Source organism: Notechis scutatus, chromosome 16, assembly GCF_049901735.1.
Source record: "Notechis scutatus isolate UNSWTSFEM ecotype Mainland chromosome 16, rNotScu1.2, whole genome shotgun sequence".
Lineage (NCBI taxonomy): Eukaryota > Metazoa > Chordata > Lepidosauria > Squamata > Elapidae > Notechis > Notechis scutatus.
The window spans coordinates 8,383,047-8,411,046 of NC_142024.1; the positions used below are offsets into that span (position 1 = coordinate 8,383,047).

General features: G+C 48.2%; 1 protein-coding gene across 1 annotated transcript; it reads right to left on the reverse strand.

The window, feature by feature from the left end:
* Positions 1–805: 805 nt before the first annotated feature.
* On the reverse strand, positions 806–27,999 carry PLOD1 (procollagen-lysine,2-oxoglutarate 5-dioxygenase 1). The gene is given in 20 exon segments (XM_087944797.1): positions 806–973; positions 2,480–2,605; positions 2,875–3,021; positions 3,834–3,938; positions 4,144–4,209; positions 5,230–5,343; positions 7,387–7,528; positions 7,912–8,037; positions 9,201–9,305; positions 9,818–9,939; positions 10,888–11,019; positions 14,912–15,013; positions 18,450–18,547; positions 21,387–21,450; positions 21,877–21,989; positions 22,953–23,116; positions 25,183–25,316; positions 26,311–26,402; positions 27,887–27,916; positions 27,919–27,999. Coding segments are annotated over 20 exon segments (2,184 nt in total). The 5' UTR covers positions 27,965–27,999; the 3' UTR covers positions 806–817.
* Between the last annotated feature and the right edge of the window lies 1 nt (position 28,000).

Below are 28,000 nucleotides of genomic sequence, written 5' to 3' on the forward strand. Positions count from 1 at the left end.
TGAGGAAGAGAAAAAGAAGAAGGGAAGATGGGAAGAGAGCAAGGAAGGAAAAAGAAGGAAAGAGGGGGGGAAGGAAGAAGGAAGGGAGAAGGAAGGGAAGGAAGGAAGGAAGGAAGGAAGGAAGGAAGGAAGGAAGGAAGGAAGGAAGGAAGGAAGGAAGGGAATGGAAAGATGAAGAAAAAGAAGGGAAGATGGGAAGAGAGCAAGGAAGGAAAAAGAAGGAAAGAGGGGAAGGGAAAAGGAAGAGGAAAGGAAAAAGAAGAAAAGGAAGGAAGGAAAGGAGAGTATAATGAGACTGAGGGAAGTCCTGCCTTAGCACTTGGCCACCACAGGTGCCCCCCAACACGAGTGACGCCAAGCTGGCCATGCGCACCAACAAAAACCCTGGTGCGGCTCTCAGTGAAATCGAGTTGGACACCCCTGCTCTATTCCATCAGAAGAGGAAACGTGTGAATGCGCCCTCTTGGGTCCTGGCCTGTCTTAGCCACCTCCATTGGAAGGAAAAAAGGTGGAAACGCAGGTCTTCTTCCCCACAGGAGGCAGGTAGAAAGAAGGTGGGCGCTGGTCTCCGCTGGTGGAAGGCAGGGGGAGTTGGGGATGGACAGAACCCGTGGAACCAGAGACCTTCAAGGGATCCTACTGAATCAAGGCCATCTCTCTTGCAACCAAGCGGCCTCCAGTCAAAATGACCCCTTCTGGAAGTCCAGCACTCCTTCCTTGGGGGAACCGTGCAGCCAAATGGGGGGGAAGGGGGCAGGAAATGGGTTGGCAAAAGCAGGATCGACACCCCCCCCAGGTTCTTCTCCCGTTGGTGGCTCTAGGGATCGAGGAAGGAGACAGCGATGTAGCGGGTCCCCTTGGTGGTGGGGAGGCCCTCGTGGTAATGCGTCAGGCGGCCCGGGTGCAGGAGGCTCCACCCCTTCCGGGGGGCTTGGATGGAGCAGTTGTAACGGATGAAGCGGCAGCCCCCGCCCTGCAGGGGAAGAAAAGGCCGTTTGGAGCTTCCCAGCCCAGGTTGCAGTTTGCACCTTGAGCTCCCCTACCTGCCTGCCTGCCTGCCTGCCAGGGGACCGAGTTGCCACATTGGAAAAGGCCCTTGGCAGTTGTCTCAAGCGAGCCTCAGCTCCAGGATGGCATCCTGCAGTGGCACCCTCTGTGATAAACTTCTCTTTCTCTCCTTCCTTCCTTCCTTCCTTCCTTCCTTCCTTCCCTCCCTCCCTCCCTCCCTCCCTTCTCTTATTTCCTTCCTTCCTTTTCTCCTTCCCTCCCAGCATCCTCTGTGATAAACTTTTCTTCTCTTTCTCTTTGCCTTCCTTCTCCCTTTCTCATCTCCTCCCTCCCTCCCTCCCTCACTGCACACTCTGTAATAAACTTTTCTTCTCTATCTCTCCTTCTTCCTTCCTTCCTTCCTTCCTTCCTTCCTTCCTTCCTTCCTTCCTTCCTTCCTTCCTTCCTTCCTTCAATAAACTTTCTCCTTTCTTTCTTCTTCTTTTTCCTTCCTCTCTTCCTTCCTCTCTCTCTTCCTCCTCCCTCCCTCCCTCACTGCACACTCTGTAATAAATTCTCCTTCCTTCCTTCCTTCCTCCTTCCTTCTTCCTTCCTTCCTTCCTTCCTTCCTTTTCCTTCCTTTCTCTTCCTCCCTCCCTTCTTTAAACTTTTCTTCTTTTCTTCTTTCTTCTTCTTCCTTCCTTCTCCCTTTCTCATCTCCTCCCTCCCTCCCTCCCTCACTGCACACTCGGTAATAAACTTTTCTTCTCTATCTTCCTTCCTTCCTTCCTTCCTTCCTTCCTTCCTTCCTTCCTTCCTTCCTTCCTTCCTTCCTTCCTTCCTTCCTTCATCTCCTTCCTTCCTTCCTTCTTTCTCTTCTCTCTTCTTCTTCCTTCCTTCCTTCCTTCTCCTCCCTCCCTCCGGCCTCCCTCTGTAATAAACTTTTCTTCTTTCTCTCTTCTTTTCTTCCTTCTTTCTTCCTTCCTTCCTTCCTTCCTTCCTTCCTTCCTTCCTTCCTTCCTTCATCTCCTTCCTCCCTCCCTCCGGCACCCTCTGGAACTTCTTTCTTCTTCTCCTTCTCCTCTCTCTGTGATAAACTTCTTCTTTCTTCTCCTTTTCATCTCTCCTCCTCTCTTTGGAACCCTCTTAAACTTTTTCTCTTCTTCCTTCCTTCTCCCTTTCTCATCTCCTCCTCCCCCTCTTCTGGAACCCTCTGTGATAAACTTTTTTTTCTTTATCTCTTCTTCCTTCCTTCTTCCTTTCTCATCTCCTCCCTCCTTGCTTTCTCAGACTTAGCCAAAATCAAATATGCCTTGCAAATATTCCATACCCACACCTCCCCGCAGTGCTGGCCTTGCCCTCTTAGCACAGAAATGGGGGGAAAAAAACCCAAACCCTCTTAGTCCACCCTCTTTTGTCTCTCCATCTCCCTCCTACACGGACTCCGCCATGTTGCCCTCCCTTCAAGCCGGCCTAAAGTTCTTACACTCACTTCATAATCGATCCCCACGCGATTCAAGGCGATGTTGATGGTGAATGTGGAAGCGTCGTGATGCGGCATCAGGGACGGCTGCTCGTCCGGCTTGTACCGGACGATGAAGGCGAGCTCAAACTGGGTCTGTAGAAAAGAAACAGGCTGGGCCAAACCATGGCTTGTGAATTCTTCCACAAGCCATCATCAGTTGCAAGTGAGCTAGAGAAATGCTTACAAGGATTTATCCAGGAGTGATGGCTGCTTTTGGGGGGTTCGTGTGGCCTCGTACTTTCTTCTTTCTCTTGGCCTGCCCCAAAAGGCCCCTCAAAGTCCTTCATTTCGGGGTCCTCCAGGGCCACCAGTTCAAATTCTCCCATGAGTTTCCAATCCCAGCCCGTATAAGCTGAACTCACCTGGGTATGGTAACCTGGGTAGAGCTTCTCCGTGATGGGTGCGATGTAATCCAGGAGAAATCTGTACCACTCTCGCTCAAAGTTGACCTGGTTCATGTGAATGTCAATGGTGGGGACGTTCTCATAGCCCCCTAAAATCCTCTGGTCCTATAAAAACAGTGAGTAAAGTTAGCCGGTAGCTGCTCTACATGTAACGACCAGCCTCTCCCCCCTTCAAAAAATAAGCGTAGACTCTTGAAAACATTGTATTTCAAAAGGAATCTTTTTTATTGAAGGGAGGTAAAAGCAAGTCAAAATTCAAAGCAGGATCTGAGTTCCCTCGGGGCATGCAACTAGGTCTCCAAACTTGGCAACTTTAAGACTTGTGGACTTCAACTCCCAGAATTTTGCTGGCTTGGCTGGCTGAGGAATTCTGGGTTGAGTTGAAATCCACAAGTCTTAAAGTTGCCAAGTTTGGGGACCGTTGAACTAAGATAAAGAGAACGAGAAACCCCTCCGAACAGTCCGATGTGGATTCCACCAATCTGCAGGTGCGAAGGTGTTATTTTACCAGCACCTCTGAGAAAACAGATAAGAAAAGTTTCTCAGGCTATTTTCCGGCACTGCAATCCCCTCAAGAGGTGAGAAGTTTCCAGGCATCTGGGGCACCAGGCAATGGTTATAAATCGTGTAAAAAGATTATACAAAAGACAAGGTAAAAAAGAGGACACTTAGGCTACATAGAGAGGGAAAGAATTAAATGCGTCAAATCCAACTCCACTCCTTTATTCCATCGGAGAATGGCAGATACACAGATCTGACACCATGGTTTGTTTTAAAACTACGGTTTGTTTTTAAAACCAGCCGCTTCCTGGCAAACGTTCCTCAGCAGGTGACTCAGCTAAGGAAGTGGCATCCGTTGGAAAGGAAGGGTCCAGAATCTCCCTTGGATGAGCTGCACCTGTGAGGGGTCACCTTACCTTGTTGTCTCCCTTGGACCACTGGCCAAAGTGCTCCATCTCTTCAACCAGCTCGTCGCAAGCCGCGTCGGTGAATAGAGGGAACCAGTAGACATCTGGGCAGGGCTGGACGAGGGATAAAAATCCAGAGCTGCCTGGGGCTATTTTGCACCATTCTGCAGCAATTTCTATGTTTTTTTGCTTTGTTTATTATGTTTCATTTCATTTATTTTATTTTAGGGGGTGGGATTCCAGCCCTCTTTTTCTCTCTCTCCTTTCTGCCCACCTCCCACCGCCCAATTCTACTTGCAACGAAGAAAACTTGGTTTACCGTTTCTACCAATTTGCCTTTTAAGGCATCCGTGTAGTTTGGGTGAATGTATTTCTCATTCCAGTCCTGTTTTGTGTGAGAAGAAGAAGAAGAAAATTAAAGAAAACCGGGGTAGGACGCTTGGTTTGTTGTTTTTTTTCCCCCTAAAGGAAGGGCTCCCTCTCTTGCAAATCCACCCTCTCTTGAGGCTTTGGGAGCTGGGTTCAAAACTGGAAGTTGTAAATGCACAATTTGCCCTTCAAAAACCCCCTCCCCCATTCTCCTCTTTCCCAGCTGTTCTTTGCTCCAATTCCTTCTGACTCCTCCTTTCCAAAACCTGCTGCTTCGACCCAGCTCCCCAAACATGTCAAATCCTCTGAGGTTAACTCAAAGATTCCTTTAATTAGTAGCGCCAACAGCCCCGGCAAACATCTCTCTCTCTCTCTCTCTCTCTCTCTCTCTCTCTCTCTCTCTCACCGCAGGCTAACAAGTCCGTTCATCTGGAAGATGAATCGTTCATCTCCGCCCCATGCCTTATATCCCCAGAGCTAGGGTGGGGCTTCGCTAGCAGCAGTGGCTCTTCCGTCCCAAGGACCAGCCCATAGATTTCCACTGCTCTCCTCTCCTCTTCTTTCTGCGCATCCGCAGTCAGGCACTGGACCCGGGCTGTTCCTTCTCTTCCTCATCAGCCACCTCCTTCTGGGGGCTGTTTACTCTCCATCTGAGGGCTGACAGACGGCCCAGGCCCTGTCTCTGTCTCTTTCTCTGCCAGCTCCATTCCCTCTTCTCCCTCACAGCTCCCAGGTTGCCCTGATGCTGGCCCTGACTCCCACGCCTTCTCCTCCTCCTCCTCTGATTCGGCGGCTGAAGGGCCCAGCGGTCGACAGGCCACAACATCTGCTTTGAGAGACAGCGTCGCCCAACATCTATAATTCCTGGTCTTTTTTTCAGCCTCTGCCCCCCTCTTTCTGTGTGAGCCCTTGTTCTCAAATTCTTTCCCCCTAAGAAACACAATCCCTCCCCCCTTTTTTAATCCTTTCAAACTGGCCCCCACTTCACCCCACACCTGTTTCACTCTCAGGTTCCAGAGAAAGTAAGCCTGCTCACCTCCGGGTTGCTGAAGATTTGCCAGAGATCGTTATGCAGGTGGCTTGTCTGATAATTCTCCAAGGATAGGATGTGCCCGAACAGCTGCTGGTTTGTCAAAAACATGAACACCCCCTGCAGAAAAAAACCAAACAAACCCTTATAGAGTAGAGTAGAGTAGAGTAGAGTAGAGTAGAGTAGAGTAGAGTAGAATAGAATAGAATAGAATAGAATAGAATAGAATAGAATAGAATAGAATAGAATAGAATAGAATAAAAACAGACTAGAAATAGAAATAGAAATAGAATGGAATGAAATAGAAATAGAAATAGAAATAGAATGGCATAGAAATAGAAATAGAATGGAATAGAAATAGAAATAGAAATAGAAATAGAAATAGAAATAGAAATAGAATGGAATAGAAATAGAAATAGAAATAGAAATAGAAATAGAAATAGAATAGAATAGAATAGAATAGAATAGAATAGAATAGAATAGAATAGAATAGAATTCTTTATTGGCCAAGGGTGATTGGACACACAAGGAATTTGTCTTGGTGCAAATGCTCTCAGTAGACGTAAAAGAAAAGATACATTCATCAAGAGTCAAGAATCATAAGTTTCAACACTTAATGATAGTCATAAGAGTACAATAAGCAATCAAGTCATACTAGGAAACAGTCAATATAAGTCGTAAGGATACAAGCGACAAAGTTACAGTCATACAGTCACAAGTGGGAGGAGATGGGTGATAAAGAGTGATGAGAAGATTAATAGTACTCGTAGTAAATACTTTGTAAATAGTTGGACAATGTTGAGGGAATTGTTTGTTTAGCAGAGTGATGGCATTTGGGAAAAATCTGTCCTTGTGTCTAGTTGTTCTGGTGTGCAGTGCTTTATAGCGTCATTTTGAGGGAAGGAGTTGAAACAGTTTATGTCCGGGATGTGAGGGGTCTGTAGTTATTTTCACAGCCCTCTTTTTGACTCGTGCATTTTATACAGGTCCTCGATGGAAGGCAGGTGGGTAGTAATTGTTTTTTCTGCAGTCCTAATTATCCTCTGAAGTCTGTGTCTGACTTGTTGGGTTGCAGAACCAAACCAGACAGTGATAGAGGTGCAGAGGACAGACTCAATAATTCCTCTGTTATGGGACTGTAACTCCCAACATCCCTGATGCTTCATTTTATTTGTGGTCTTCTTCTTCCTCTTTCCTTGTCTTCATCTGCACCTTGTATAATATAGTCCTAATTCCTTTTTGCAGAAAAAGCAATTGTAACCAGCCTGCTTTCCATTGTGAATGCAACACCTGGAAAAATACAACATCCTTCACTTAATCCTCCAAGGAAAGATTGAAGGCAATGAAGGTCCAGGTAGAAGAAGAACATCATGGCTTCAAAATCTAAGGGACCAGTTTGGACAAAACTCAGCAGCACTTTTTCCTGCAGCTGTTGATAAAAATAGGATCGCCAACATCTGATGACGGATAGGGCCCACAAAGAGCTATGATTATGACCTATTTACCTGCTGTTTATATGTATTGTATTTCCCCCAAAAATAAAACCCTGTCTTATATTTTTTTCCCACCGAAAAAGGCACCAGGTCTTATTCTGTGGGGATATCATCCATTGACTAACCTCACTTGCGAATGTCGCCCCCGGCCTCCTTTTTGCTGTCAGAGGCCTTCAAGAATTTCTTCTTCTGCGGCCGGCAAGGCTCCCCTGAAGGCCTCTGCAGGCCATAACTGAGGTCTGGATCGATCCTGAGTTTGCTATCAGCTCCAGAGGCCTTCGGGAAAGCCTTGCCAGCCTTGCCGGCTGCAGAAGAAACAGTTAAGGCAGGTGTCGGGGTGCGTAAGGCCTGGCTACAACTGTCCAAAGGTAAGTAGTAGGGCAGCTCCACCACCACCCATCCCCACCCTAGCTTAATTTTTACCTGTCCACTCTGGAGTGGGCGGGATCTTAATTAGGGCTTATTTTGGGGTACGGCTTATATTGGGCGCACGTGTAAAAATCAAGCTAGGACTTGCTTTCTGGGTAGGTCGTATTTTCGGGGAAACAGGATACACTGTGAGCTTAGGCACCAGAGACAAATTCTTTGTGTGTCCCATCACGCTTGAGTGGATAAAGAATCCAATTTAATATCAATAAAGGCGGAGAGCTTCTTGCTTTCCCGCACCAACCTGCTCACGCATGTTATGGCACAGAGCCATATCGGCATCCAGTTTTCCATGGTGGAAAAGGTCCAGCTGGGCAAGTTGCGACCTCAGGATGCTGCCCTTGACCAGGTAGACACCAGAAACATATGGGACATTCCAGAGGCCACTGATAGAAGAGAGAGAGAGAGAGAGAGAGAGAGAGAGAGAGCCAATCAGGCATAAAAAGAACCAGGCCAGATAATAAAAGGATGAAGCGAACTGCAAAAAGAAACTGTTTTTGCTTTTTTTTTGTCACAGAGCTTTCGAAAGGGCAGGAGTCAAGCCCTGCGCAAAATGCAACTCAATGCACAAGGCTCAGCCTCGTATTAAGCTGACGATCCTTCAGGGTCCGAGTCAAAGCACCTTGGAACGGAACACGAAGGAAGCACTTTCTTGAACCCCCTCTGCTGTTTCCAGCCCTGAGATTCGCAGCCCTCCAACCTCTGGAGAGTGAGTTTCAAGGAGCAATTTGGAAGCCTTCCTTTCGCCTGAGTCCACCGCTCTACTCACATCCTCCGCCTCTGGACAATGTCCCTGTAGTCCTCCGATCGGGCATAATAGCCGTCGGGATTCACGGCCCCCCAGAAGTTCGACCACAGCTTCCCAATGCGGCTCACGAGAGGGGCAATCACAAACCTGGCGCAGAGAGAGGGAGAGAAGGGGGGAGAGAGAGGAAGAGAGAAATGGAGAGAGACAGAGAGTGAGAGGAAGAGAGAAATGGAGACAGGCAGAGAGAGACAGAGAGGGAGGGAGAGAGAGAGAAATGGAGAGAAACAGAGAGAGGGAGGGAGGGAGGGAGAGATAGAGAGGGAGGGAGACAGGAAAGAGAGAGAAATGGAGAGAAACAGAGAGAGGGAGGGAGGAGGGAGAGAAAGAGGGAGGGAGACAGGAAAGAGAGAGAAATGGAGAGAAACAGAGAGGGAGGGAGGAGAGGGAGGGAGAGAAAGAGGGAGGGAGACAGGAAAGAGAGAGAAATGGAGAGAAACAGAGAGAGGGAGGGAGGGAGAGAAATGGTGGGAGGGAGACAGGAAAGAGAGAGAAATGGAGAGAAACAGAGAGAGAGGGAGGGAGGGAGAGAAATGGTGGGAGGGAGACAGGAAAGAGAGAGAAATGGAGAGAAACAGAGAGAGGGAGGGAGGGAGAGAAATGGAGAGATAGAGAGGGAGGGAGACAGGAAAGAGAGAGAAATGGAGAGAAACAGAGAGGGAGGGAGGGAGAGAAAGAGGGAGGGAGACAGGAAAGAGAGAGAAATGGAGAGAAACAGAGAGAGGGAGGGAGGGAGGGAGAGAAATGGAGAGATAGAGAGGCAGAGGGAGGGAGACAGGAAAGAGAGAGAAATGGAGAGAGACAGAGTGTGAAAAAGAGAGGGTGAGGGAGGGGGGAGAGAGAGGCAGAGGGAGAGAGAGGAAGAGAGAAATGGAGAGAGACAGAGAGAGAGAAAAGGTATTAGAAACACTTCCAAAAATAAGAAAGCCTGTTCATTCTTTGATTATATAGTGTGGCTATTTATCCACTCCATCCTTTAGACTGTCTACTGTTGACCTCACCCCATTCCTAAGAGGTCTGTAAAGGGACATGCATAAGTGCACCAATGTGCCTACCGTTCCTGTCCTAATGTCCCCTTTTATTCGCACCCATTTCATGTACTCATAATCATGTTTATACTTATACCTGTTATCTAATACTTGCTTGACGAATAAATAAATAAACAAACTATGATCTGGATAACGGAGAATCTCCACAGGCTTCGGACAGCTGGCTCTTCTCTTTCCCCTCTCAATCCCACCCCCAGCACTCACTTATTCTGCTCCATCAGGACCTGCAGGGTATCTGGGTTCTTGAGCACCACCTCGGCATCCAGGCTGAAGTAATATTCGCAGGCGGGGTTCTGCTTGCACAGGTTCCTAGAAGGGCAGGAAGCCAACGAGTCAGGCCCTTCGCCAAAGGGGACAAGAACCGCGTGTCAGGAGTCCAGCCGTTACCCCCCATTTAAATCACGAATCTCGAGCCAAACTTCCAAAACTTCCAAAGGATTTATTGGGAGTTAACATGTCCGGCACTACCTGGGTGCAGCCGACTCTGAGACACATCATTCATGGTCACCCTTGACCCTGGTTTCCCCCCCTCCTGCATCCCCTGAGTGTATCCTAATTCATATCCTCCAATGGGACACGTCCATAGCCCAGAGTCATCAATCATGCTCTCCAGTTAGAATTTTGCCAGCAGAAACTTCAGTCACCTAGTTACTATCTTTGAAAAACTATTTATGGAATGCACTTTCGATTTCCAAGCTGCCGCACTGCTCTTTCAAACCCCTTTCTCCCCCCCGCCTCCTTTCTGTTGGCAACTCTAAAAAGACCAGAGAAATATTTTATGAGTTGACGCCGCATTTGGGGAACCTCTCCGCGTTCCTTACATGCACAGGCGGCGAGCCTCGGCGTTCTCCAGGTGATCCTCCGGCCCCGTCACTTTCAGGGAGCGATATTCCTGGCCGTGCTTCTCCACAAAGGAGCTCACCTGAGGCAGGTGATGTTCCTCCTGCACCAGGAGAAGAAGCGAGAGAGGTTACCGAGGGGCCGGTCCTTCCGGCAAAGCCGCCTCATTCACGGTCATGGATCTGCCACCGGAGGCCCCTCTGGGTGTGAGTTTGGAGGGGTCTGCGGAGGAAAGCGCGGAGGGTGGAAATCAGAACGGGGGGCTTGGACGGTGGTAGCCCCATGAAGAAGCCTCCGCTGGGTTGATGGGAGGCTGAATGGAGGGAGGGAGTTGGCCCAGAGGCTGCTGGGGGGGTTCGCAGGTGTTCGGGAGAGCCCCAAGCTAAGATTCGGTGCAGTTCAGACAACCCCCGAATCCCACTCCTTGCTGGCTCCGCCCACCCCTCCCCTCCCAGGAGTCCCCACATGGCCCATTTGGGATGAAAGGAAGTGCAGGGCGAAAAAAACGGGCCTCCCGGAAGTTCAAGAAGGCCGGAAATGGGCCCGTTTCCGGCTTCCAGAGAGCCTCCGGAGCCCGGGGAGCCCGTTTTCACCCTCCCCAGAGGCCTCCGGAGCCTGGAGAGCAGGAGGCTGACTAGGCCACATGGCCACGCCCACCCAGCCACCGGGCAGAGAACCCCTTTCTAAAAGTGTCGGAGCCTGACTCTGTAGAGAAAGACGACCAACGGAGATCGAGGAGGCGGTGGCCCGGAGGAAAATGGGGAGGAGTAGAGGCCCAATCAGGCCGGAGCCTTTCAGGATTGGGACAGCTTGTAGGCAGGGAGGAAGTGGGGCAGGATGACCAGGAGAGGCTAAGCAGGGACCCTGAGAGACAGATCTCGGGCGATGAGCAAGGACCGTTCCCCTCCTGATCCGAGAGTACGGAGAGCGGAGAGAAGGCGAGAACAGCGCAGGCTGAGCCAACTACTCAGGAGGAGAACGCCGCCCCCGCCCCTCTGCACAAGGCACACCTGGGGACTAGGCAACTTCTCAGCCAGATATCTTGACTCACGTGATTGTGGATGAACAGGTGGATTTTCTTTTTTGGATAGCGGAGAAGCTGGAGCCTTTTGAAGAACTGGTCGAGGAAAGGGGTGGGCTGCTCAATGAAGATGCCGACCACGGTCAGAGGAAGCGAGTCTTCCTGTGAGGTGGGGGAGGGCAGAGGGAGGGTGGGAAAAAGTGAAGAACAGGCTCAAAAATTCACAGAGTTGCTCTGGATTCGATTCTATCGGGTGAGTTGAAGATAGTCACTTTATAGCAAGGGGTGTCAACCTGGATTTCTTGAAGGGCCGGAATCAGCATTGTAGTTCTCCTCTGTAGGCCGGCCGCCGGGGTGGGGGAGATGGGACAGACGTGTGTGTGCCCCCACCCTGTGCCCTGTTTTGGCCAGCAGAGTGTTGCAGGAGGCCGCTGTTTTGGTTGCCAGAGGTACTGTGGACTGGGTTCTTTGCTATTTCCAGGCCGGCCTCACGGGTCTGATTTGAGCACCCTGTAGGCTGGATGTGGCCCGCGGGCCTTGAGTTTGACACCCCTGCTTTATAGCAACTGTACTTCACAGCCCTCTCTAAGGAGTTCAGAGTCAGCCATGTTGTCCCCAACAATCTGGGTCCTCGTTTTACCGACTTCGGAAGGATGGAAGGCTGAGTCGACCTTGAGCTGGCCAGGATCGAACTGCTGGCAGTGGGCAGAGTTAGCCTGCAATACTTTATTCTACCCATTGGGAAGGAAGGAAGGTGGGAGGGAGGGAGGGAGGGAGGGAGGGAAGGAAGGAAGGAAGGAAGGAAGGAAAGGAAAGGAAAGGAAAGGAAAGGAAAGGAAAGGAAAGGAAAGGAAAGGAAAGGAAAGGAAAGGAAAGGAAATGAAAGGAAAGGAATGGATGAGAGGAGGAATGGTAGGTAGGTAGGTAGGTAGGTAGGTAGGTAGGTAGGAAGGAAGGAAGGAAGGAAGGAAGGAAGGAAGGAAAGGAAAGGAAAGGAAAGGAAAGGATGAGAGGAGAATGGTAGGAAGGAAGGAAAGGAAGGGATGAGAGAAGAATAGTTGGAAGGAAGGAAGGAAGGAAGGAAGGAAGGAAGGAAAAAGGAAAGGAAAGGATGAGAGGAGAATGGTGGAAGGAAGGAAGGAAGGAAGGAAGGAAGGAAGGAAGGAAGGAAGGAAGGAAGGAAGGAAGGAAAGGAAAGGATGAGAGGAGAATGGTAGGAAGGAAGGAAGGAAGGAAGGAAGGAAGGAAGGAAAGGAAGGGATGAGAGAAGAATGGTTGGAAGGAAGGAAGGAAGGAAGGAAGGAAGGAAGGAAGGAAGGAAAAGGAAAGGAAAGGATGAGAGGAGAATGGTTGGAAGGAAGGAAGGGAAGGAAGGAAGGAAGGAAGGAAGGAAGGAAAAGAAAGGAAAGGATGAGAGGAGAATGGTTGGAAGGAAGGAAGGAAGGAAGGAAGGAAGGAAGGAAGGGAAGGGAAAGGAAAGGAAAGGATGAGAGGAGAATGGTAGGAAGGAAGGAAGGAAGGAAGGAAGGAAGGAAGGAAGGAAGGAAGGAAGGAAGGAAGGAAGGAAGGAAAGGAAAGGAAAGGAAAGGAAAGGATGAGAGGAGGAAGGAAGGAAGGAAGGAAGGAAGGAAGGAAGGAAGGAAGGAAGGAAGGAAGGAAAGGAAAGGATGAGAGGAGAATGGTAGGAAGGAAGGAAGGAAGGAAGGAAGGAAGGAAGGAAGGAAGGAAGGAAGGAAGGAAGGAAGGAAGGAAGGAAGGAAGGAAGGAAAATAGCAATAGTACTTATATACTGCTTCACAGTGCTTTACAGCCCTCTCTCTAAGCGGTTTACAGAGTCAGCCTCTTGCCCCCCTAACAATCTGGGTCCTCATTTTAGTGACTTCGGAAGGATGGAAGGCTGAGTCCACCTTGAGCCAGTCAGGATCGAACTCCTGGCAGTGGGCAGAGTTAGCCTGCAATACTGCATTCTACAATAACCACTGTGCCCCCATGGCTCTTATAGCAATAGCACTTAAGACTTATAGACCTCTTCCCAGTGCTTTTACAGCCCTCTCTAAGTGGCTTACGGAGTCAGCCTATCGCCCCCAACAATCTGGGTCCTCATTTTACCAACCTCAGAAGGACGGAAGGCTGAGTCGACCTTGAGCCGGTCAGGATCGAACTGCCGAATCACTGGCAATCGGCAGTCAGCAGAATTAACCTGCAGTACTGCATTCTAACCACTTGCGCCACCACAGCTCTTTTTTTAGGTCTCTCAATTTGTCAGTGTTGTTGTCTTTTTCTTTTATCCACCGTGCCCAGGAGTTCCCATTTCATCATCTCACCCTCCAGGCAATGCAAAAACGCCACACAGTCAAGTTTTCTTGCTAAAACACCACGGAAATTCAGCCTTGGCCATGTGAGAAATGTAAAAGTGACTTAAATGCATCTCTCTCTTCCAACTTCCACGTTGGGAAATGTTGGGTGTTTCAAGCCTACAAAGGATCTCAGAACCTCTAAGAGCAATTCCCCTCTTTGAGAAGTTCAATATTCTCTGCATGGCGCTAAGGCTTAGCGACCTGAGACCGTGCAAAGCTGTCTTGAGGCGCCACTGGTGAATAGGTGGCAACACAAACCTAATAAATGAATAAAAATAACTTGATCCTCAACACCAATAAGAGGAAGGAGCTTATAGTGGGCTATAGAGAAGGAACAGATCAGACCTCCAGCCCTTGTTTATCAATGGAGACCGAGTGGAGCAAGTGGCCAGTATGAAGTTTCTGGCTGTTACCCTAAAAGAGGACCTGACCTGGGGGGCTCACATTGCAGCCCTGGTCAAAAGGGCCCAGCAGAGATTATACTACATGGGACTTCTCAGGAAACAACCACTGAATGGAAAACTGCTGGTGACCTTCTACCGCCGCACCATAGAGAGCATTTTAACTTACTGCACCTCTGTAGAGTTTGCCAATTGCACCGGGGCAGATAGGAAAGCACTCCAGAGGGTGAATGTCATTGCCCAGAAGATCGTGGGTTGCCCTCTCCCCTCTTTGGAAGAGCTTTAGAGCTCTCGCTGCCTTAAGAAAGTTCAAGACATCCTCAAAGATCCCTCTCATCCTGGGAACCCTTTTTTTTTGAACTATTACCATCTGGCAGACGGTACAAGATAATAAAAACAAGGACAAATAGGCTGAAAAACAGCTTCTATATCCCAGGGCAGGAGCTCTGTTGAATTCTACTGTATAGTGCAGTGTTGGTGCGGTGTCGGTGGTTTTCAATTCAATGTGTGGAGTGTGAAGGATGTGTGTTTGTGTTTATTTTCATGGTCATGGTCATGATGTGCACTGAAAATGGTGTTCGATTTTGTTGTATAAGGTGCAATGACAATAAAGTAAACTAAACTAAACTAAGAAAAAGAAAGAAAGAAAGAAAAAGAAAGAAAGAAAGAAAGAAAGAAAGAAAGAAAGAAAGAAAGAAAGAAGAAAGAAGAAAGAAAGAAAGAAAGAAAGAAAGAAAGAAAGAAAGAAAGAAAGGGAGAGAGGAGGCAGGGAAGGGAAGGAAGGAAGGAAGGAAGGAAGGAAGGAAGGAAGGAAGGAAGGAAAAAGGAAAGGAAAGGAAAGGAAAGGAAAGGAAAGGAAAGGAAAGGAAGGAAGGAAGGAAGGAAGGAAGGAAGAAAGAAGGAAGAAAGAAAGAAAGAAAGAAAGAAAGAAAGAAAGAAAGAAAGAAAGAAAGAAAGAAAGAAAGAAAGAGAGAGAGAGGGAAGGAAGGGGAAGGGAGGGAGGGAGGGAAGGAAGGAAGGAAGGAAGGAAGGAAGGAAGGGAAGGAAGGAAGGAAGGAAGGAAGGAAGGAAGGAAAGGAAAGGAAAGGAAAGGAAAGGAAAGGAAAGGAAAGGAAAGGAAGGAAGGAAGGAAGGAAGAAGAAAGAAAGAAAGAAAGAAAGAAAGAAAGAAAGAAAGAAAGAAAGAAAGAAAGAAAGAAAGAAAGAAACCAACCAACCAACCAACCAACCAACCAACCAACCAACCATTTTTTTTGAAACCTTCCCCATTCCTGCCCAGCATTGCGCAACCTCTTACTTTCAAGCCGCTTAGATTCTTCAGGCCTTCTTTGCAAACGGTGCAGCCCGTCTCGAAGGTCCACGACTGAGGGACGTAGTTCCCCAGGTAATTCAGCTGCAGCTTTGGGAGAGAAAGAGTCTCACAGGTGGGCTCACAGTGCTGAGACAGAAAACTTGCAACCTTTGTCAATCTGACTACACCATAATATGGCCTGCGGAGATTCTCAGTCATCCAGAGCCGAAGAAGCTTCTCGGATGAGAAGCGAAACCTCTTCAAAAGGAAAACAAAAAAAAAACACAAGAAAGCCCAGTTGCCTCTTGAAAAAAAAAAAAAAAGCACCTTTGGGATGACCATGACCTGGATGACCGAGAATCTCGACAGATTTTTAGCTATACAATGAATGATTGTATCGCCGAATGACGTGGGAGTAGGAAAGGATTTCCAGAGGAAAAAAATTGCAAACTACAGGAACCATTTGCACCACTCGGGTGACCCTGAGGACACAGATAAACCTCCAAGTGGCCTCAACGACCCTCTAAAAGGATGCAAACGACCAGCTGTCTGCAAGGAGAATCAATCCTTCTATTCCTCGCCATCCAGTCAGAGCTGAAGAAGCTTCTCTGCTGAGAAGCGAAACGTCTTCAAGGAAAAACCAGAAAGTCCAGTTGCCTCTTGGGGGAAAAAAGCTCCTTTGGGACAACCATGACCTGGATGACTGAGAATCTCTACAGACTTTTAGCTATACAATTTGGGATGGACACCCTTGGAATGGTGCGGGAGAAGGAAGGGATTCCCAGAGGAAAAAAAAAATTCAGACTACAGGAACCACTGACACTACTCAAGTGACCCTGAGGACACAGATAAACCTCCAAGTGGCCTCCATGACCCCCTAAAACAGGGGTGTCAAACTCATGTCATCACAGTGGGACCTGACGTATCAGGACTTTTCCCCCCCCCTTTGCTAAACTGGGGGGCAGCACGTGACGCATCTGCCGACAAGCCAGGTGTCGGCCTCCAAGATTCCTTCTTCTGCTTGACTCTTTCCAGCTGCCGTAGAAACAGAGGGGAGGGGAGGAATAATTGGGCCCAGTGGAGGGAAGGGTGCTGGAGGTTGAAGTTGTGTGAATTGTAAAACTTCCTTGCTTACTGCCCAGATGCAGCCCCTTTTTATCTTTCCTAGGCCAAGGTCAACCGTCTTGGCATACCTGAGGTCTGAGACGCCACCTGAAGATGTAACCCACATGACATTATGCACACACCTCGGATTGGATGTCCAGTTTGAATTGTTGGGGGTAACTTTCTATATGTGATTTCCACACCTTTTGCCTCAGATCTTGTATTTCGTAACAGATAACAGATAATCAGAGTTGGAAGGGACCTTATAGGTCATCTAGTCCAACCCCCCACCCAAGCAGGAGACCCTACACCATTTCTGACAGAGGGCAGTCCAGTCTCTTCTTGAAAGCCTCCAGGGATGAAGCTCCCACAACTTCCGAAGGAAACTTCTGTTCCACTGGTTGACTGTTCTCACTGTCAGAAAGTTTCTCCTTATTTCCAGGTTAAATTTCTCCTTGTTCAGTTTCCATCCATTGTTCCTTGTCTGGCCTACAGGAGCTTTCGAAAACAGCTTGACCCCTTCCTCCTCTCTGGGGCAGCCCCTCAAATATTGGAAGACCACTGTCACGTCTCCCCTGGTCCTTCTCTTCCCTCGACTAGCCAGACCCAGTTCCTGCAACCGTTCTGGATATGTTTTGGTCTCCAGTCCCCTCATCCTCCTGGTTGCTCTTCTCTGCACTTTTTCTAGAGCCTCAACATCTTTTTTATAATGTGGTGAACAAAACTGGATGCAGGACTCTAGGTGTGGCCTTACTAAGGCTTTATAGAGTGTAGTATTAGTACCTCCCTTGATCTTGATTGTATCCCTCTCTTAATGCAATTTAGGATTGCGTTGGCTTTTTTGGCTGCTGCTGCACACGGCTGGCTCCTATTTAGCTGGCTGTCCACCAAGACTCCGAGATCCCTCTCACAGTTACTGCTTGATTTCACCCAGGCTATATGTGTCCTTTGGGTTTTTTTTTTTTGCCTAAGTGTAGGCCTTTACTTTTCTCTACATTAAAATTCATTTCACCTGTTGCTACCACTTCACATTCAGTAAAAAAAAGTCCTTTTCTCTATTAACAGTGGAGCCTAAGCCTTCCTTTCTTGGATTTTGAATGGAGCCACACCTGACACCGTGAGTTTGACACCCCTGCTCTAAAAGGAGGCCAATGACCAGCTGTCTGCAAGGAGTATAGATCCTTCCACTCCTCACTATTCTGTCAGAGCTGAAGAAGCTTCTGGGATGAGAAGTGAAACTTCTTCAAAGAAAAAACCAGAAAGTTCAGTCACCTCTTGGGGGGAAAATGCACCTTTGGGACACCATATTGTTTTCCACACCACCTGGGTCCCTGTTGCTGTGGAATTGCTGAAATTAAGCTGGCTGGCTGCCTTCCCTCCTTAGGCTAAGCAGCTGTTTTGCCACCGAGGTCGATCCTGAATCTCCGTAACAATTTCCAGCCCTGGCAGATGGACAACCAAAGCCCAACCAAGCTTTGATCCGGGGCGAGAAAGACCAGGGGGAACAGGTCATCCTCAACTTACAACCACAAATCAGCCCTATGTTGCTAGGTGAGACGTTAAGTGGGTTTCGTGTCCCAGTTTATGGCCTTTCTTGCCCCAGTGGTTCAGCTGTTAAGATTACTGACATGGTTGTTAAGTGAATCTAGCTTCCCCATGGTCAGAAGGTTGCAAAAGGGGACCCCGGGACGCTACGGCCATCATAAATACGAGTCAGTGGCCAAGCGTCTGAATTTTGATCACGGTGGGGATGCTACACCGGTTGGAGCCGTGAGAAAAAGGGTCTTAAGTCCCCCTTTTTCCCGCCCCAGAGCCGTTGTAACTTTGAAAGGTCACTAAATGAACTGTTGTAAGTAGAGAACTACCTGTATATACATCCTAGAACAGTGGTCGCCAACCGGTGGGCCGGGGATCACCGGTGGTCCGCAAGAAAATCTTGGTGGTTCGCAGAGAAATGTCCCCCCCGAGGCAATTAATCCAGGCTGCGCGGGAACCCAAGACTGCGCCGCCCACACGGCCTGCCCACCCGCTGGCCCGCACCCTTCGGCCGAGCGCAAACCTTACCTTGAGTAGAGCCACGCAAGCTGCAACTGGAAGGTAAGACCAATGGCGGGGGAGGAAAATCCGCCCCTGGTGGCTTGCTGACGTTGGTGGGAAAGTCGGTCCCATATTTCTGACCCACAGGAGTCACAGGACTGGCCCTTTGGTCATCCCGGAGCAGCTGCTCCAGTCCGTGGCAGGCCGGTGCACGCAGGTAGAGGAGCAGCTGCTCCGGGATGACTGTGACTACTGCGGCTCTGGAATATGGGACCGACTTTCCTGCCAACGTCAGCAAGCCACCATCAGTCAAAATTCATATCAGTGGTCTGCAGGATTTAAAATTATGAGCTTGGTGGGCCCTGAGGTCCTCCTAGTTCCAGGGAGCCGGGATTTGGCCTACCTTGGTGGGTCCGTTTCCGTGAATCACAACCGGGAGGGTGTCAAACGCCAGATTCCGCACTCTCACCTGGCTGTTTTCGAATTTCAGAGCCACTTGGTCTTCGGAAGCAAAGAAGCGGAGAAACGGAATGAAACAACAACAACAACAACAACAACAGCAACAAGGTTTTTTCACATGTACGCCAGGGGAGAGATTGGCTTGGGGAAATTAATCAAGTTTGACCAGCTTGTTACGTCTGCCACTCTGCTTGCTTCGCTTCGCTTCACAACTTGCCAGCCTGACACTGGCACCGAAGGGGGAGGGAGGAAGAATAGGGATGCGGGAGGATGAAAGGGGGGACGGTCTGGGATCCAAGCTGTGCTGGGCAAGGAAGGAGAGCTCCAGGCCATGAAAAGAATGCTGTGATGACCCAAAGGGGTGTGGCACAAAGGCAACACAGTCAGATAAGCAATAAGAGTCCCTTTAATAGCACCAACTTTGCCCCCAATGTCCAGGTTACCTTCTGGGCTAGAGATAAACTCTGCAGCCTTTGGCTGCAGAGAATCAAGTCCAAAACATGGTCAACAAAAACTGTAATTTTAAGTCCAATCAAGCCAAACTGAGGTAATTAGTTTGGCAGGGTAGGAGCAAGAATTCCAGACGTGAAGGCATGGCAATAACTCAACACAGTTGGGAAGACACCAGGAACACAGATAAGCAAAGTCATCACAAGAAAAAGTCACGTTTGCTCCCAGCAGCTGCCGCACTCAACATGCATCTCTTTTAAACTCTCATTCCCAGGTGTGCCTAATGAAGGGAATCAGGGCCCTTTCCTTCCCTGTAAGCCACGCAACCCAAGTTGCTCCCTTCTCCGTTCCTCCCTGCGTGCCCTAGGATGAAGAGGTAGGGTGGGCCTGGGTCTTCCTCTGAACTCCCTCTCCCTTGTTCTACCTCTTCCCTGCTCTGCCCAGCCGGACTTTGCCCTTGTCCAGTTTCCTCCACAGCCAATGGAGCCACACTCCCACTCCTTGTCAGCTGTTCGTTTTCCTCCTCAGATTCAGACTCTGACAGGGGCATGACAAATGCAGAGATGGAGAAGACACACCGAATCTCCGTTCCCAAAACAAAATAAGCATTGCTAATGAGACACTGATCGATAATTAAGTGGGGGTGGCCACGGGGAAAAAGAATAGTTAAGGGTAAAGTTTTCATGCCAATTTGCCAGACTCTGCTTCCCTTTGTCGCTAACCATTTATTGCTCTAGTAAAGTATGCTCTTGGTGAAATCTCAGGCCAGGAGTCTCCTTTTGCCAGCTGGCTAAGCGGGATGGATGCCATTCAAGCTTTTCAAAGTAGCCGTGTCCTTAGAAAACTTCCAAGCCAAGCCAAGATATAGCCTTTCCCACCCAATATAATAGAACAGGGGTGTCAAACTCAGGGCCTGCAGGTCAGATCCGGCCTGTGATGTGGTCGGATCTGGCTCATGGAGCCGTCCCGGTTCACTCGAATCTACCCGTGTTGCTTGGCCCATTTTGCGAAGAGGAAACATCGGGCCAGCGTTGCTTCGGTCCGGTCTACCCAATGGAAAGAGGAAACATGCCAGCAGTTTGGGAAGTGGCCGTGAAGCTGCCCATGCCCACCCAGCTGGCTACACCCACCCCTAGCCCCCCCCCCGAGGTCAACCATGTCAGGATTCCAGCAATCGCTCTAATTGAATCATGATTCTCGAGCCAAACTTGAAAAACTTTCAAAGGATTCATTAGAGGCGACATACTGGCACTGCCCTGCATGAAGCCAACTCTGGCCTAGGTCATTTACAGTCCTCTGTGACCCTGTTTCCCCCCTCCCACCTGGGTGTGTCATAAACCAGATTCTCCAATTGAGCACCTTCACAGGCTGGGTGTCATCAATCACATTCTCCATTTAAATATATTCCCGGGCAAAAGCTCTGGTAGTTTTAGTTACAATCTTTTAAAGAGAAGAGTTGGAATGTACGTCCACTTCCAAACTGCTGCACTGCTCTTCCAGATTTCCTTTCCTCTCCCCCTCCCTTTTTTTTTAATGGCAACTACTAAAACAGGCATAGGAATGTTTTATGAGGTTGACAAACCACAGCCTCAATGAAATTGAGTTTGACACCCCCTGCAATAGAAGTATATTTTAGGAGCAACCCACCCAGTTTTATCTTTTTTTTAAAAGTCTCTTAAAGACCTTAATTAAATCTTAATAAAATAAACCGACAGGAAGGGAGGTGAGACTAAGGAAGCGAGAGAGAGTCATCCCAAATCTTCCATTAACTGAATGAAAAACTGCTGGTAATTTTCTACGGCTGTGCCGCAGAGGGTATCTTAACTGACTGCACACCTGTGTATGGTTTGCCAATTGCACAGTGGCATATAGGAAAGCACTCCAGAGGGCGAACATCATTGCCCAGAGGACCATGGGTTGCCCTCTCCCCTCTTTGGAAGAGCTTTATAGCTCCCACTGCCTTAAGGATGCCTAAAACATCCTCAAAGATCCATCTCATCCTGGGCACCCTTTTTCTTTTTTGGAACTATGACCATCTGGCAGACGGTACAGAATAATAAAAACAAGGACAAATAGGCTGAAAAACAGCTTCTATCCCAGGGCAGGAGCTCTGTTGAATTCGATAGTACACAGATGGTATGTAATTTTGTTGTACGATGTGCAATGACAATAAAGTAAACTCAATTGTAAAACAAGGTCGCAGCTGCTGCCTGAGCTCTGTTTTTACACGGAAGTTGTTTAGTTTGACTCCAACCAGAGTTGCTTGGCAAACCGCACAAGTGATTGTGGCAGAGGTCAACGGCCTTGGGGACCTACCCAGAGACGCCCTGTGCAGCTGGTTTATAGCTCTCCAGCAAGAGGAGGATAACCACCCTTAAAGACAGCCAACATTTTATTTTGGATGCAGGATTTTCTTTCCGTGGATTCTCACCTAAAGCACCGTTAAGGTTTTGGAAGATCCGGCACCTATGATCCAAAGTGATATTGATGGCCTTCTGCAGAGGAGGAAGAAGAAGAAGAAAAAGAAAAAAAAAAACACCAGCAAGCGTGATAAGAGCTGGAAGAGGTAAATATAAGATGGCCATGTTGCACCTTCTCTGACTCACACCTTTTATAAAAAGGCAGAACCCGTGATGACCCAAAGGGGCGTGGCAGAAAGGCAACACAGTCAAATAAGCAATAAGAGTCCCTCTATTACCTCCAACTTTGCCCCCAATGTCCAGGTTACCTTCAGCTGGAGAAAAACTCTCCCAGGAACAGCCTTTGACTGGAGAAAAGTCAACTAGGAAACTAGGCCAAAGTCTGTCCTGGTCTGATTTATACCACATGGGCCTACCAGGCTTTGCACATCTGCATTTCTTGGGTCAGCTATCAAGATCCTCCCCCCACGGAACACCTGGGGCTCTGCGTTCAGGGCTCACCCGCTTTTCAGCGTCCAGGAACACGTTGGTATAAAACAGCTGGTCGCTCTCACCGTCCAGGCCTTGCCAGTCGGCCACCAGCTGACTGAGATACGGAGCGTAGCCTATGAATCCTGCAGGAGGAGACAATACAGGCAGTTTCGACTCACGGCCACAATTTCCATCGCTATGCGAGACGGTTGTTAAATGAATCACTGCAGTTGTTTGGTTAGGCCGCCAGCCCCTCCAACAGCCGAATTAGAGGAGGAGGAGGAAGTGTGGGAGTCAGGGCCAGCTAAGATCCCCCGAGGGGAAGAGGGAATGGAGCTGGCAAAGAGAGAGAGAGAGAGAGAGAGACAGAGGTGGAGACTGGGCCATCCGTCACCCCTCAGATGGAGAGTCAACAGCTCCCAGGTCTGGGGGTGGCTGATGAGGAAGAGGAGGAACAGCTGGGTCCAGTGCCTGATGCACAGATGCGCAGAAGGCAGAGGAGAGGAGAGCAGTGGAAATCTATGGGCCGGTCCTTGGGACAGAAGAGCCATCACTACTAGCAAAGCCCCACCCTTGCTCTGGGGATAAAAGGCTGGGTGTGGCAGACGACTATTCATCTCCCTGCCGGACAAAACGACTTGTTCGCCTGCGTGAGAGAAAAAGACTTTTTGCCGGGGCTCTGGCCCTCCTCGTAAAAGAAGCACCGGTTTAACTTCAGAGGGTTTGTCGAATTTGGGGAGCTGGGTCAGAACAGCGGCTTCCCCATCGACTTTGCTGGTCCGAAGGCCGATCCCGTAAACCCCGGGACGCTGCAACGGTCATAAATATCAACTGGTTGCTAAGCGTTTGAATTTTGATCCTGTGGTCACAGGGACGCTGCAACAGTCGTAAGTCACAACGGTCGTAAGTCCCCCTTTCGGTGCTGTTGTTAACTTGAAACTGTCGTTAAGCCGAGGTTTGCCTGAAAACGCTCCCCTCTCTCTCTTTCTTCAGTTCAAATGGGCACCTTAGCCCATGGATGGGTGCTGACATCCCCCCCAAAAAAACGTTTTTTTTTTTTCTCTTTGCTCCTCCTGGGGGCTTCCATCTTCCCCCCTTTTCCTTACCTCCAGATCCCAGGAATCTCTGCCCTTCCTGGACCGCCGGGTACTTGGCCTCTAGCCTCCGGTCTGGATAGATGAGCGCCTCTGAGGAGAAGACGACTTTCGACTTGGCCTGCTTGAACTTCTTCAGGACTTCCGCGGGCCCCGAAGCAAAGACGACGTCGTAGCTGCAAGAGGAGGAGGAGGAGGAGAGATATTTGAAGGGAAGTGTGATGACCCAAAGGGGTGTGGCACAAAGGCAACACAGTCACATAAGTAAGAAGAGTCCCTTTAATACCTCCAACTTTGCCCCCAATGTCCAGGTTACCTTCGACTGGAGAAAAACTCTCCCAGGAACAGTCTTTAAGTGGAGGAAATTCAGTCCGAAAACAAAGTACATACAAACTGTAACTAAAAATCCACACAAACCACGCCGCAGTAATTAACTTGACAGGGCAGGACAGAAGGAATTGCAGACTTGAAAGCACAGCAAAACACACACACACAGTTGGGAAGATGCCAGGAACCCAGATAAGCCTCGATGATACCAGATAAATCCATGATTTGCTTCCAACGTTGCTGTGCGCAGCTTCCCTTTTTAAACACCGTGTTCCCCGCTGCAGCTAATGAAGGGAATCAGGGCCCTTCCCTCCCCCGTCAGCCATGCAACTCACGTTGCTCCCTTCTCCATTCCTCCCTGCATGCAGGATGAAGAGGGGGTGGGCCTGGATCTTCCTTTGAACTCCCTCTCCCTTCTTCTATCTCTCCCCTGCTCTGCCCAGCCTGACTTTGCCCTTCCCCAGTTTCTTCCACAGCCTACTCCCACTCCTTGTCAACTGCTTGGCCTCCCCCTCTGAATCAGATTCCGACAGGGGCATGACAGGAAGTTTATCCCGCAAAGAAAAAAACAGGGAATAATCCAAAAAAATGCCTGAGTCGGAGCAAATGAAACCTCTCAATTTATTTTTTACATTCCAAGTGTTGTTGTTTCTCTCCAAGATGGAGATTCTGATGTTGTCAGCTGCCCTACCCTCATTTAAATGAACTTCAATTGTCCACAGTTTGCAACGCAGTTAACACAACAAACCATAGTTAAGCAGCAACCAAAATACAGGTTTTCCTCAACTTAACAACCATTTGTTTAGCGATCGTTCAAGGTTACGATGGCACTGAAAAAAGCGACTTATGACCATGTTTCATACTTACGACCTTCATAGCATCCCCGTGATTCAAATTCAGATACTTGGCCACTGGTTCAGACTTATGACCGTGTCCCAAGGTCATGCGATTCCCTTTTTGTGACCTTCCAATGAGCAAACTCCACGGGGAAGCCAGATTCATTTAACAGCTGCATCCCTAACTTATCAACTGTGGTGATTCGCTTAACAACAGTGGCGGAAAAGGTCGTAAAACGGGCCAAACCTCACTTTAACAAATGTCTCCCTTAACAAACAGATACTTTGGGGCTCAGTTGGGGTCATAAGTAGAGGACTATCCGTATCCAGCTCCTCCTGGTTACAGGAGGCACAGAGAATCTTCCAGCTCAGGGGTCGTCAACCTTTTGAACCTCAGGGACCACCAAACTCATCATTCTAAATCCCACGGACCAGAGACCCTGGGAAAATCCCCCAAAAAGTCTGCAGGAAAATTCCCCACCCTGTTTTCCTACTGATCGATCGTTCTTTATTTGGGATCGCAGGATACCGTCTCCAGCTCCGTTCTCAGGGGGAGAGAGAGAGAGAGAGAGAGAGACTTTTGGCTTCATGCAAGGAAAGCAGCAGAAGCAGCAGAAGACTTTTTTTCTCTCCCCCAAACTCTGCAAGAAATGAGTCTTTGCTGGCACAGCCTCTTGGAGCCTTGCAGGGCCCCAAAGACTCATTTCTGGCAGAGTTTGGGGGAGAGAAAGAAAGACTTTTGCTGCTTTCCTTGCGTGCAGCCAAAAGCAGAAGAAGAGAGAAGCGGAAAGAAGCAGCCCGGTGGCCAGGCCAGGTGTGTGAGGTGAGTGGGGCAAGTTCCCCCCCTCCACCCTTTCCCCCCTCCCCTCACTACCTCGTCTTGTTTGCAATGCAAGTGACACAAGCCTTGTGTTCCCGCGGGCCATGTGGGCGGTGCAGCCTTGTGTTCCCCATGCAGCCTGGATTAATTGCTTTGGGGGGGTGACATTTCTCTGCGGTCCACCAAAATTTTCTCATGGATCACCAGTGGCCCCAGCCCACTGGTTGGCGACCACGGTCCCAGCTCAAGCAGGAATTACCTCTCGGTGAAAAGGATCACTAAATCTTCTTTATCTGCATAGGCTTCCAAAGCCGATTTCAAAAGTCGGATCTTCTGCCCACCTGCTATTCTCTGGTCCTCTCGGCCATGCCATTCTTCGCCGAGCCCCAGGACCTGGACGGATCAAAGGAGATTTTGGGACAAGTTTCAAACCACTTTGTTCGTGCTTCGTTCCCTCTAAAACTGAACTGAAGGGAACAAGTAACAATATCTTATTTAGCAAATGACTTTCACTGTGCTGGACGATTTTTTTTTTTTTTTTTGCAGACATTTACAATCTGAACGATAAGATTCCCAAATTATTATATTACCCGCTTCATAAGTTTGTGCTTTGGGGGTTCAATAAAGAAAAATAACTAGCAACTAACAGCTGTAGAAACAGCTAACATTATTACAAACTCATTAATTGAAACTAGCTGGATACCCGTGCTTCGCTACGAAACTATGTGGTTGGGCTTAGTTTTTGGGGAGGAAAATAAGGGGGGAAAATTGTGCCTCTGCCTACCAGCATCCCTCAGTATTCATCTGGCTAGCATCCTGTCAGTGTGCGAGAGAGTTGAGGGCTGTTTGGAAAGTGAAAGAGTATTTGCTGTGTGAGCAAGGAGACAGCAAGGAGCCTTAGCTCAACCGTTCTGTACTACAGCTGCTTGGTGCTGTGAAAGTAAAACAAACTGAAACTCCTCTGCTTGTTTTTTGCATTTGGAACAGGTTTCTTTTCAGGTGGGGAGGGGGAGTAGAACTCCTTAGCATCAGAGCGTATTAATAATAATAATATAGGAAATACTAATGCTCTGATAGTCATTTCAAAAAATCCTTTCTTAGTGACCACCTAGAAGCCAAGAGGAAGATACGCGTCAAATTTCAAGTTTGTAGGCTTTACGGTTCTGGAGATTTTGTGATGATGCGTGGAGTGGTATTTTGCTTTTATATATATATATATATATATAGAGAGAGAGAGAGATTAAGAAATTATGCAGTATAATTTTCTCCCATACTTTTTCAAGGGCGAGTTTTAAAATTTGAACAAATGCAGGGAGTTTTGAATTAGGAATTGGATTTTGTCTCGAAACAACCAGGAACCTATGTTCAAATTAGTTATTTGCACTACCTTGAGATTGTAGTTAAAAACCTGGGCTGAATGTCTGAAACGCTTGAAACCTTCAGTCTCCTTGGTAGCCACAGTGAAGACCAATAAATTATCTAGATGGACAGAAAAAAAGAATCAATATAATTTTCCCAAATTATCAGCAATCGATACAAATTCCTGCATTCCCCCATTGCTGCGACTTTTTAAAACAAAAAACAAAAAAAAATTGCATTCTCAAGAGGCACAACTCAGTTGTAAAAATCCAGGCTGTGAATATGGAAAGATTCTCAGATTTATTTCGTAGACTTTCCCCATTTCTTTAAAAGCCTCCTATTTGTGAAGCGGGAAAGAGAGTCTGGGGGGGGAAAAACTCGCCTCTTTTTTTAAAATGAACAAATAGCTCAGCCTTCAAACAATATTTCCACCCCCCCCAGCTAAATATTGATTTTTTTTCCAAGACGTGTGGGACGTGAGTTTTAATGAGTCAGAAATGGGTTTCTCCAGACTCTTTCTCTCCCAGCCTGTTCGCACGTCACAAAACGGGCCTGGAGTTGACCAGCAAGGATAAGCAAAGCCGCTGAAATGTAATTTATAACGATAACCCCTCTCGGGTTTCTGCTGGCATTGGTGGGCAAAACGGCAGGCTGAAAACCTTTTGAAAACATGGGAGGCAGCCTTCATTTATGAAAGCTAGCTCAGATGCCTTCAGGCCTGTGTGAAACACATACACACACACACAACTTCCTGCAGACCCCACATCAAAAGCATGCCGGAAGGGCAATTTTTAGCCCTGATGGAGAAGGGAAAGATTTTATCCTGATTTATATCCAGAGAAGATCGCTTGATGCTTGCAGAAGATCCCCTCCCACGCTCTGAGGATCGAGGCAATTTCATTTGCCATTCGCCGCAATTTAGCAACACAGATTTGAGCCCAAACATCGGAGGAGTAATCTGGACCTCACGGAAGCTGACACTTTGGAATAAAATCTGTTTGTCTGAAAAAGAGTCTCCTCCTGATTTCTTGCTGCCACAGACTTAAAGACAGATGCCCCATCTGCCAAACCAAGCAAGAATGTGCAACTTAGGATAGTAAAAAAAGAACAAAAAAACTTTTTTTGAGAGAGAGAAAAGGGGAAAAAATGCAAAAAGGGAGATTTTTTAAAAAAGAAAACACATACGATGGTGTTGTGCCAAGTGAGCAAATAAAATATTTCTGACGATCAGAGACCAGCCTAAGTGAAATTGGACAAGTATAAATTGGGCGTGCATAAGGGCACCAGCGTGCCTACCGTCCCTGTCTTATATCTGTATTTACTTCCTTTCTTCATGTTTATGTTCATACTTGTTACCTTGTACGTGTTTGACAAACAAATAAAATAAAATAAGTAAGGCATACTGTTTCTCATCCTTTCCCCTTCCCCAGGGGAAAAAAAAGGTCCCTTGGAAGTTTTTGGAGAAAGAAAACTTCCAAAAGTTTTCCCTAAACTTTTCAACCATCCCTGTCTGCCAGGGATAGGGATGGCTGCAGAGAGCGCACTGCAAGAAACTTGGGTGTGCACAAACACACACACACACACACACACATTCCTTAGCTTACCGTCTTCTGCTGTGTGGCTCCCACCCTCCAGGGTGTCAGGAAAAGTAGAAGGAGCAACAGGCGTGAAGGGGACATCATGGGGAGACGTCAAGGAAGGGATCCCACTTTGGGAAG